At 43.8% G+C, this 12,226-nt stretch overlaps 1 protein-coding gene across 4 annotated transcripts in view; it reads left to right on the plus strand.

The window, feature by feature from the left end:
* Positions 1 to 12,226, plus strand: part of COL27A1 (collagen type XXVII alpha 1 chain) — a 245,466-nt gene that overhangs the window by 164,726 nt on the left and 68,514 nt on the right. For all 4 annotated transcript variants that reach the window (XM_083721577.1, XM_083721578.1, XM_083721579.1 and 1 more), the window contains 4 exons: positions 2,804 to 2,857; positions 6,837 to 6,881; positions 8,730 to 8,774; positions 10,904 to 10,957. In XM_083721577.1, the coding sequence (XP_083577703.1) occupies positions 2,804 to 2,857; positions 6,837 to 6,881; positions 8,730 to 8,774; positions 10,904 to 10,957 (198 nt within the window). The remainder of the gene's footprint in view (positions 1 to 2,803; positions 2,858 to 6,836; positions 6,882 to 8,729; positions 8,775 to 10,903; positions 10,958 to 12,226) is intronic.

Genomic DNA, 12,226 nt, shown 5'->3' on the forward strand with positions numbered 1-12,226 from the left:
CCTGGGACTATCATGCGTATGATGATATGCCTTTCGTGCTTTATCAGTGGCATAGTAATGCCAAATGAGACGCAGAATTGTTGGGACTTTCCAGCCCTTCCGTACCCTGTGCGATAGTTTGCTGGATTCCCCTGATATGAGAACCAGTTATCGTAAAAGGATGGGAGTAGGCAGCTTCAGATTTTGTGTGACAGGAGATAGCTGCTGCCCCACCATCTGGAGCCAAGTCATCAGTCCCACCTGCCAGTTAAAACAAACAAATAAGTAAATAAAGTGCAGGATCTCTGCATTTACAACTGCCTCCTGTCCACCAAGCTTTCAGCTGTTTGGGCTCCTGCTGCGATCTTGCCATCACAGATTGGCCAGGAGTTCCTGCCTTGCTTTAAAAAAATAAATAAAACAAAAAAGGACATTGACAGGGTTTTGCTTGCTGTAGCAGCTTGGCTCTCTTCCCCGCTGCACATCTTATGCAGTTACACTACCGCTCTGTGTGACTCTTCCTCTCTCTCATACTGTACTCGCTTTGGTCAGTGTTGGCTCTCAGTTTTGTTGGCTCCAAGTCTGCATCATGATTATCACGTTTGGCTCCACTTTTCTTTCCTCCTTCCCCTCTCCCATTTCCTTGCTGGCCCACCTCTCCTCTCCTCTCCTTCTTTCTTCCTGGCTGATTTGCATGTTACAGTCAGCTGCTGGTCTGTCTGCTTAAGAGCTTGCATGAGTGGGCTGCTTGCATGAGCTGTACTGTGTGTGGGAGGAAAATGAACTGAACCAGGGATTTCCATTTCCAAGTGCTCCCAACCCCACTATTCACAGAAGTCTAGTGTTGCACAATCACGCCTGTCTTGCATGTGGTGTGTAGTGGTTCAGAGTGTTGTACTAGGACCAGGGAATTTCAGATTCAAATCCCTGCCTGGCCAAGAACCTTACTAGGTAGTATGGGGCCAGTCTCAAACTCTCAGCCTAGCCTACCTCATAGGGTTGTTCTGAGAAGAAAATGGTGAAAGAAGAACTAATTAAAGGAGTAGTAAGATAAAAATTATGGGGTTGTAGCCAACTAAATTCTGTTCAGACTCATTAAAGTTAATGTACCTGTTAGTAATATACATCAGTTTCAATGGGTATACTCTTGAGTAGGACTAAAATTGGATACCACCCATAATTAAATATTGGCCATTATAATATACAGTGGTACCATGGGTTAAGAACTTAATTCATTCTGGAGGTCCATTCTTAACCTGAAACTGTTCTTAACCTGAGGTACCACTTTAGCTAATGGGGCCTCCTGCTGCCGGAGCACGATTTCTGTTCTTAGCCTGAAGCAAAGTTCTTGACCTGAGGTACTATTTTTGGGTTAGTGGAGTCCATCCTGAATATCTAAGGAAGTCAATCCTGCTGCCTAGGCTAAGTGATCCAGTACCCAACTGGGAACAGGGCTGTGCAGCCAATGCAGGATTAACCCCTGTCCTCCGCTTCTGCTGGGTGGAAATGGTTTGGGGGAAATCGCTTGGTGGGCCAAGCTTGGCCTGTGGACTAGAGGTTCCCCACCTCAGGTCTGTCTAGCAGTCCCTTATGGCTCCTGTAACAGGCAACCAAACACTCACACAAAGGTCTCTTCTTTTCCCATCATGTGCTGCCATATCCATTTTAACTGCAGATGCCAGGGATTAAACTTGTGACATTTTCAGGCAAAGTATGCATGGCCAATGGTCAGAGCAGACGGAGCTTGTCCTACAACAGCATCTGGAGGAGCACCAGGTTAGGGAAGAGGGTCGTACTCTGTGTTACTGCTCCAATCAGAGAATGAGAAAGTGTAATTTTTTAATAAAAAAAAATCAGGAGTGACAACCAAATCACGGAATTCTTTCCCAGAGAGGCCTGCCCTTCAGGAGATAGATGAAGTCGACTCTGATCAGTTCTTGAAGTTTTGGGTTGCTACTTGATTCTGCTCTCCCCCCTCCCTTTCCCCCCCCCCTTCTTATTCAAGCGTTTGCAGGTTTCTTTGCTGCCTCTTTCTTTAATTTGTGGTCTTTAAAATGATGCACCAATGTTAAGCTTACCCTTCTTTTTGCGTGGCATTGGTTTTAACCTGGTTGGTCACTGCAGGTGACTCATGGAGGCAGAAGGCCAAGATGTAAAGCATTTTGGGCCCTCTAGAGTGTCAGTATTTTACTGGGTCGGGGGAATTCAACCAGATATTGGTACATTGGCTTTAGTGAAATTAAAGTGGATTCATTGCCATTCAGCAACAAATCCACTTTTTAAAAAAGGAGCAGGTATATGTGTGTGTGTGTGTGTGTGTGTGTGTGTGTGTGACAGAGAAATGCACTGAATAGCATGGAACAAATGAATGACTAACATGAAGACATTTAACCCTCCCGCCTAGCAAAGCAGGATGAATTGCAGGAGGTGTGCTGCTTGTAAACAAATCAGAGTGGATGCTCAATTAAGATCTGCCACATAGGTGTTGCAGAAGCGAATCAAGTGACTGCTGAAAAAAAATAGATTATCTGGCAGAGCCCCTAAACAAATGTCCTCAGCTCTGTTTTGATCATGGGATAAGCCCAAGGTTCCTTGCTGTCCTATTGAAAGATTCTTACAAGAGAATACTTTTAACTCGACTTGGCCACTCTCCTTTAAAATTCTCTATTTGAGGGTTAGACAGTTTTTGCCATTTGTAGCTTGAGAGAGACACCTGCTGTTCATTCCTCGTGTACAACTTTCTTCTTCCTCTCCCCCATCCCCACTTTTTAAAATGTTGTATATTTATGTATATTCATGTGTGCCTGTGTGTGTTTTTCCCTAGGGTGCTCGAGGTCCTGATGGACTAGTGGGTGAACCAGGGCCGCAAGGTGCTAAGGTGAGCCCCCCACCAGCTCCAGAGAATGTTAATTGTGGTTAGATTATTTGGGGGCATGTTATGAACTTTGTCCATTGCACTGTGGGAAACTAAGGAGCTGGTGTTCCTGACCCTGCACCCTGTGAATGTTTCGTAGCCTTGCAAGGCAGATGCTGAACCAGGTTTAGTTGGATTTGTGTGACTCTTTCAGTTTGTGATGAAGATTAAGACGTGTATGGTCTCAAGCATATGTTGAAGTTCTGCCCACTACTTTTAATGGTTCCTTAGTGGTGAAATAAACATAGTTTACACATGCTCAAAAACACTCTCTTCTATTTGTTATTTCTCATTGCTGTTTGCCAAAGTGCATAATTACCTGGTTTGGAATATGGATTTTTCTGGCCCTTAATGTTAAGAAGCATTATTAATTGAGCGTCATTTCTCAGAGAAGTTCTTTTCTGGCCCTTGTATTCATGACCCTAGAAATGTTTATTTTTTTCAGTGAAATTCTGGCCACTTTACTGTAGCTCAGGCAGGCAAGCTTTTTCTAATAGGCTTCCAAGAAAGAGTGCAAATACCAACCCAGTTCAGAATAAGACTGAAGGGGGTTCACCAATCACCACTTAAAATATGCCAGAGCATATTCTTATTTTCATGTTATTTATTAATTACAGCCCGCCTTTCCTCCAAGCAGCTCAAGTTACAATATTCACCCCCTCTCCATTTTATTTCCATAACGATCCTGTGAGAGACAGCTATTGGGTCAAGCTCATCCAGGGAGTGGGATTTGAAGCCTGGTCTTCCTTGTCCTAGTCTGACACGCCAGCTGCTGACTCACATATATGTGTGTAGAGTTATATTTTGGGCAATGAATGTAAGTTCGTCATCGTCATCATCATTACATTTTAATAGCAAGAAGAAAAGCAAAGAAAGAAAAAAGCGACAGAGAAAAACGCTCGCACCATCAGCTCACTTTAAGGAGGCAGTAATCATCTTCACATCCCCCTTAAATTAAGTACATTAGTCAATATAAATAATGCAGATGTCCTAATAGATATCCACTGATGCGTCTGAGAAATATGTTCAAATGTAGCAAGGGCAGTGAGTTCCTCAAACCATTGCGTGCTTGAAATATAAGCTTCTAAACAACCACAAGTGCTCACAAATTCTGCTTCTGTTGCCCTGCCATTGATATGAATACAAGTTGTGAATGGGCAAATGTATGATTATGAGTACATGCATACATACATAATTTTATTTGCATGCCTTTCCAGGGACTCAGCCATACAGCTGCAAATAAAGCGTTTTAAATGTGTTTTAAGTGCAATATACACTAGATGGCGGCAGTGAGTCTTATGGAAAATTCAATGTATTTTTTAAACGCTTTTTAAAAAAAGCATTTTCAGAATGGTTTTTATATCTGTGTAGATTCCACCCAGGATTCAAACCATGCCCTAGGTGGCTTGCAAGATGGGGAAAAAAATTACACAACTTAGTAGACAATACATAAAACATTCAAAAAATACACAACCAAATAAAACTATTTCAACATAAATCACAAGATCTAAAATAAAGATACAAAAAAGCCCCATCCAGCAACAATACCCCTACCACCCCTGCACAAGAGTCTGTTCAACAGCCTCAGCTTCTGCAGCTGGAGTCAGTCAGGGTCCCACGCTCCCAGGCCAGGTGCGGAAAGGCATGGAAGGCAATGATCAAGTCTTCCAGGAGTCACAGCCAAGATGGTCTCCTTGCATGAGACTGATAAAACCATAATAATGCTAATAATAATAATGCTAATAATAATAATAATAATAATAATAATAATAATAATAATTTATACCCCGCCCATCTGCCTGAGTTTCCCCAGCCACTTGGGCAGCTCTCAATCGAGTGTTAAAAACAATACAAGATTAAATATTAAAAACTTCCCTAAACAGGGCTGCCTTCAGATGTCTTTTAAAGGTTAAGATAGCTGCTTATTTCCTTGACATCTGATGGGAGGGCGTTCCACATGGCAGGCACCGCTATGAGAAGGCCCTCTGCCTGGTTCCCTGTAACCTTACTTCTCGCAATGAGGGAACCGCTAGAAGGCCCTCGGCACTGGATCTCAGTGTGCGGGCTGAACCATGGGGGTGGAGATGCTCCTTCAGGTATTCAGGACCGAGGCCGTTTATACCTAGAACCCACGGACAAGCAACCTATTGTGATGTAGAGAGTTGACTGAAAGCTGAGGTTTTAAATTGGGTCAGAACTTTAGAATATTCATGCTAGCTCATCTGCTGAACAGGGGAGTCTCCCAGGCTGGCAGAAGCATTGCTATCAATCTCCAGGCTTGACCTTGAAGCTTTCAGGGTTTGGGCTCCTCCTCAGAGCTAAATCACGTTAAATATCAGGGTGAAGGGTCAAAAGACAAAAAAGAGGGGTGTTTCCACCAGGATTTTTCCATCCCCTTCCCATTCTGATGTTTAACTCACACCTTTTCTGCACTGTGTTTTTACAGTCTTGACTAGGATGGAGAAGAAATTCGATTCTGTCTGCATTTAAGAGGCAAACGTACCTCATTCTTTAGACTTCATCTGAATTCAGTACATACCTTACTTATTTGCATAGATATGATCTCTGTGAATTCATGGTGGCTAAAATATTGCCAAAGCAACCAAAGGCAAAGCCTTTTTATTTTGGAGTCAACAGAATGCTCTCACATGGCTAAAAATAATCCATCTGTGCAGAAAGTCAGAACAGTTCTTATCATGAGAAAGCTTTCAAAGGGCTCTTGGAAACCAGGACTCTTGATATAATACCCTGAAGGTTTGCAGAGTTTGGCTCTGGCAGCACACAGCAGGGCAGGATTTTTCAAAGCCACATCAGAGCCCTCTTCCACCTCACTGGGAAGCATTTGGCCCAATCCTCTGGTCTAGCTAAAGGCTCCTCATTCACTCTTCCAGTCGCCCCACCATTTTCTCCTGGGAAAACCCGCTGTTTACCTCCGGACTGAAGCAAATGTCAATCAGGATTTCTCCAGATTGGTGTTTGCTCCAATATGGCCTTAAAGAGCAGGTTTCCCAGGGGAAAGCAAGAGGGCAAAGGCAAAACCACTTGGGCCCAAGCAGAAAACCACTTGGGCCTGTGCTTTCTAAGCATGGGGTAAGTGGAGGTGTGGATGAGCCTTAAGTCAAAGCATTTTTTCCCTTGCCTACCTATGCCGCCATTTCCCCTTCTTCAGTTGATTCCCTGTTTTAGGCAGTAAGCCTCATGGGGGTAAGGACCTCTCCTATCTGTTCTTTTGTAAGGTGCCATGCACATAAAGGTAAAGGGACCCCTGACCATTAGGTCCAGTCGCGGATGACTCTGGGGTTGCGGCGCTCATCTCGCTTTATTGGTCGAGGGAGCTGGTGTACAGCTTCCGTGTCATGTGGCCAGCATGACTAAACCGCTTCTGGCAAACCAGAGCAGCACACGGAAACGCCGTTTATCTTCCCGCTGGAGTGGTACCTATTTATCTACTTGCACTTCAATGTGCTTTCGAATTGCTAGGTTGGCAGGAGCAGGGACCGAGCAACGGGAGCTCACCCAGTTGCGCGGGTGCGAACCGCCGACCTTCTGATCAGCAAGCCCTAGGCTCTGTGGTTTAACCCACAGCGCCATCCGCGTCCCATGCACATAGATGGAACTATATACTAGTAAGATTTTCTCACTCCAACTGATCACTGTGTTCTTCAGGTGAGGACCTCCTGCAGATGCCATCTTATCAGCAGGTCTGTTCCACACAATATAGGAATCAGGCACCTATCTTTTAGAGTTCCCTCAGATATTAGATGGGCAGAGACTTAGTGTTGCCTGCTGGAGACCTTCCTCCTCCAACAAGCCTTTTAAGGAGAGATATTTCCCAGTCCACCTTTGTGTTTCCTGCCCTGGGCTCCTTCAGGAGCAAGGATGGGAGAAAATAACAGTAATAATAAAAATAATATTAATAAAATTCCTTTCTTCCTTTTAACAGGGTCTTCCAGGACATCCAGGGAAACAGGGACCAGATGGGCAACAGGTAAGTCAGTTAAACTTTGGAGTGTCTGAAAGAGATGTGCACATTAATTCCATTCTGCAAAACTGAATTTGGGCTGTTTTTAACTCAGATCTAGTTTTAGTAGGACTCCCTGAACTATACTATGGCTAAAAAGGAAAATGAACAATAGCAACAAAATGATTTCCCCATCCCCATACTCCACCTGCCCTCCCCCAGAACCTAACAACAATTTATGGGCCACAGTGCAATGCAGATCTAAGTCTATTGAATTTTGTGTGCATAAATGCATAGGCACATTTTAACAGAGTGGCCTTGACACAGTAGAACTTCCCCTGATTAGGCCAGATGTACCATATTCTCTGTAGCATTATAGAAGAAAATGATCCGGCCAGTTTTCAACATAAACCAGCTGTGCACAGGGCTCTTTGACTGACAACAGTGACATCACAGACCCACTTCTCCCAGTGCTGCTTTCCAAAACACAGACTAGGGTTTTACTGTGGGGGTGGAGTGAATAATGTACTGTGAAATGCTCTTTTAATTGGACAAACTTGTAAGGAGCTTGAGGGCAGGATGCAAAGAGGCAGACAGCTTGCCAGAACTCTGAATGGGGACTGCAAAAGAGGAAAGCAGCCCTAGATTTGGAGGCAACCACATGTTATTTGGGGCGCTTTCAGACTATTGCTATCTTCAAGTGGGATCCAAACACATACTGGCAAATTCAGGTACCACCACTAAGGCTGGTTGGATGGGTCTTGCGCAACAAACCCACTCGTGCCCCGCCCCCCCCCCAAATATCAGATTTGTTGTGATAAGGAAAGTGGCGGGAGAATTCCTTTGGAAACTATGGGATAACAATTGCTTGCATTGTACTTCATTGCATTTTTGCCTAACCTTCCTGGAAAAAATATCAGGATGAATGCTCAATAAACAGATCTTTTGGAAGCGACTGTAAAGGGTGAATTGTGGGGTGGGAGCCAAGCTTCCCCCACAAAAGAGTGGGGAAACACACTGGCCACTCTTACCTATCTATGCACACATTACCTGTCCCAGGTAAGGTACCCATGCCAGTAATGAGAAACTGATATGTAAATGGTTCTCTCCTGAAGTTTATACATAGGAGAAAGAACAGGTACCGTAATTCTTTCCTAAAGGATTCATACTAGTTATTTTATTCCCCATCCCCCCCCCCCCCAAAAAAACCACAACAGGAGGTTAACCATATGCCTAGTTATATCATAGAGGATCCTTCTCTCAACAGGCTTCTCAGCACACTGTAGCACAAGATGGACTTAAGACAAAAATGTGTGCAGGCTCTGGGAGGCAGGGGAATGTGTGAAATACAGGTCCCAGACACAAATTCACCTCTGGAAAAATTAAGATGGCAAGTGGCCCGAGTCTCACCAGCAATGTGCTTAGCAGCATTCCCAGCCCCTCTCTAAGCCAGCCTTCATTGATCTGGTGCTTTCCCAGCTGTTTTGGACTACAACTCCCATCCGTTCCAGCCAACAACACTGGGGGTGATGGGAGTTGTAGTCCATAACAGCTAGAGGGCATCATATTGGTGAAGATTGTGGTTAGCAAATGGTATAGGCTTTGCTTTGCTTTGCTTTGCTTTGCTTTTCAAAAATGGTTAAAACGGAGGAAGGACCAGCCTTCAACACAGGAATTCTGGAACCTGTAGCTCTCCATGTATTGCAACATCTGGAGGGCCACAGATTCCCCCAGCCCTTCTCTGAACAGCCACCCCACCTGGATTGTCCCTGAAGTGTAGTAAGCATCCTTTATCTTCCACTGTGCTTTTGCTGCCAGCTTACCAAGGCACGTTTTTGTTTGGATTCATACTCATAACTGTAACTGTGTTTTCAGGGAAAGATAGGAGAGACTGGTGAGATGGGATCTCGTGGCTTCCCTGTAAGTTCATGCTGCATCCTGTTTTATAGCAAACTTGTGTTTCTTTACTTAATAATTTTATCTGTTTATTTTGAGATGCACAACAAGCATCTCAGCAATGTATGGAAAGTAACGTGTTAGAGCTGAAGTACAAACAACATAATAAGCATTATATATACTGACTCTGACAGTCTCGAGGCTTATGAGCATGGCTTCTCGAGGCATTATCTTAATGCCCAGGCAGACTCATAAAGATATAAAGGACTAAAACTGCAATACCTGAAGGCCTGCCTCTCTCTAGATGAACCAACTGGATCCTAAATAATAAAATTCCTTCCAGTAGCACCTTAGAGACCAACTAAGTTTGTTATTGGTATGAGCTTTCGTGTGCATGCACACTTCTTCAGATACCTATCTGAAGAAGTATGCATGCACACGAAAGCTCATACCGGTAACAAACTTAGTTGGTCTCTTAAGGTGCAACTGGAAGGAGTTTTTTTATTTTTGTTTCGACTATGGCAGACCAACATGGCGACCTACCTGTATCTACAACTGGATCCTGCAATCATCATCTGAGGCCCATCTTTGTGTTCCTCCTCCACAAGAGGTTTGGAGGGAGGCAACCTGAGAATCTGCCTTTTCTGCAGTGGCTCCAATTTGTAGAATGCTCTCCCCTGGATCACCTGCCACCTTCTCCCTACATCTTTAGGCCCCAGACAAAAATGTTTCTCTGTATCCAGGCCTTTGGTTGACTAGCACATCATTGGTTCGTTTTTGTTTTTATTACGTATTTTGTTTTCTCATTTTGTATTTTTATGTTGTGAACCACCCTGTGATAACACAAAGTCACGTTCTACTCCCTTCTCCCATTCCTCATTTTTGCCCAAAGTCAGTAAGTTCCAACATTCCTGCTGTTTCACAAATTAATCTTAACATAACTATTCTTTAGCAGGTGGAAGCTTACAATTATATGCCCAGGACCATTGATGCCTTTACACAATGCATAATTAATTATGTAAATTTGTTGCTGCAAGAAGTGGTGGTGGTTGCTCGCTTAGGTAGCTTTAAAAGGGACTTCTGGTCATGATTATTGTGTTTGTATTTATTCTTATTTATTGTAAAATTTATTGCCTCTTGTTCAACGAATTGTCCCAGGGTGGGTTACATAAACATATTACAGTACATATATATATATATTAGCCTGGAGAAGACAAGACTGAGAGGTGGTATGGTAGCCATCTTCTAATACCCGAAGGGCTGCCAGATGGAGGATGAGAGCCAGTGGTGGTATAATTACAATGGTTAGAGCGCTGGACTAGGACCTGGGGGATCAAGGGTTCAAATTCCCGCTCAACCATGAAGCTCACTGGGCATCTGATTGACCACTGTGATGTGGGAAACATAAACCATGGAGAAGATTTGTTTTCTGTTGCTCCAGAAGGTGGGAGCAGAATCAGCGACTGATAACAAGAAAGGATATTTCAGCTAAACATTAGGAAGAACTTCCTGATGGTACAAGCAGTTTGACAGTGAAACAGACTGCCTTGGAAGATGATGGATTCTCCTTCATTAGAGATTTCTAAACAGAGCCTGGATTCCCGCCCCCCCCCCCGCCCCCAATCAAGAACATTTCAGGCATTAGTAGGAAATATGGTCCGGGATCCCTAGAAATAAATTATAAATCTGTGTCTAGATAGACCTTTGGCCTGACCTTGCAACCACTAGGGGTGAGGAATATTTGTGGGCCTTGCTGTCCTTGGCCTCTCATCAACTCCAGCCAGCATGGCCAAAGGTCAGGGATGACATGGTTTCTGTCCAACAGCATCTGGAGGGCCACAGGTTCCCCTGCACTAGGGGATTATGAGTTGATGTGGGTTTTGTTCCCCCCCCCCCCCCCCGCCTAAATGGAACGATATATGTGCCCTGATAGAATATCTAACAGGTTAAATTAAATGTCTTCATTGGTCATACCATTTCTCTGGAATTGGGTCAGTTGCCATTCCAGAGAGTGAGGCACTAGGTCATTTCTCCTTCCTAGTTCTGAATCACCTTCTTGCTCCTTTTATTTGCAAGGTGCTAATGAGTGACTAAGAGGTGTGACAATCCGCAACCTCCAACTCTGAACTTTTTGTTGTCCTGCTTTATTCCAGGGTATCCAAGGACCTTCTGGACCTCAAGGAGCTAAAGGGCCTCCAGGAGACCCGGCAAGTACCCACCACAGCCCCCTCATCCCAGGCCACAACAAATCTAAACTTTCTTTCTAATGGGAGACAGGCTCCAGCAGGCTACTTCTGGGGAGAGAATTCCATAAAAGCAGAGCCACCAACACAATGCTCTCCTCCTGAACAGAGCATCCATGAGCAAAGGCAGCCTACCTCTGAATATCAGTTGCTGGGACATGGGGAAGGGAGATGAATGATTCAATAATTCTGTAAAACTGTGGGAAGGACTTTATGTTCAGCTTGTGGGGGATATAACACTGGACCAGATGAACCTTTGATCTAATCCAGCAGAGATCTTCTAACTGTTCTAAGACATTAGACAGGCATTCCCAAATCCATAACAAAATGCAGCCTATAGGAGACTTCGGATGTGGTGTCAACCACCCTAAAACAAGAATTACAGTGGTACCGTGGTTCTCAAACTTAATCTGTTCCGGAAGTCCGTTCCAAAACCAAAGCATTCCCAAACCAAGGCGTACTTTCCCATAGAAAGTAATTCAAAACAGATTAATCTGTTCCAGACTTTTCAAAACAATCCCTAAAACAGGAATTTAACATGAATTTTACTATCTAACGAGACTATTGAGTCATAAAATGAAAGCAATAATCAATGTAATGTACTATAAAATAAATAAGACAGTATTGTAGATGATAAAAATTAACAGTAAAAAAAAAATCTTACCCGCACTGATGATAGTCATTGTTTGGATGGGGGACTTTTATCCATTTCTGCAGTTATACAATGAATCAATAAAACAAAAAACAAGTCACAGACACAAAAATGAAAAATGAAAAAGCCACACAAATGAAATAGCAAAAGCTTAAAGCACCAAATATCACCTCAGAACACTGCAATCAGAAATGGAAGACTTTCATTACTATGGGGGGAAACTTAAATTTGCAGCTTAAGTGTTAAATGGGAGGGGGAAAGCCTTAATTACTATGTGGGGGACTCAGATTTGCTGCACAACCATAAAAACGGAAGCTCAGGAGCACATTCGGCTTCCGGGGCAAAGTTGGAAAACCAGAACACCTACTTCCGGGTTTGCAGCATTCGGGTTCTGAGTTGTTCAGGAACTAAGCTGTTGGAAAACGGAGGTACCACTGTAGACAAATCAGAGTAGGAGAGGTGGCTATTAATCATGGTAGCTAAACAGAACCTCCATATTCAGAGGCAGTCTACCCCTGCAATACTAGTTGCTGGAAGGGCAGTAGTTGTGGGGGGATGCATGCCCTGTTTATAAGCATTGC

This window comes from Podarcis gaigeae (genome assembly GCF_964106915.1).
Source record: "Podarcis gaigeae genome assembly, chromosome: Z".
Lineage (NCBI taxonomy): Eukaryota > Metazoa > Chordata > Lepidosauria > Squamata > Lacertidae > Podarcis > Podarcis gaigeae.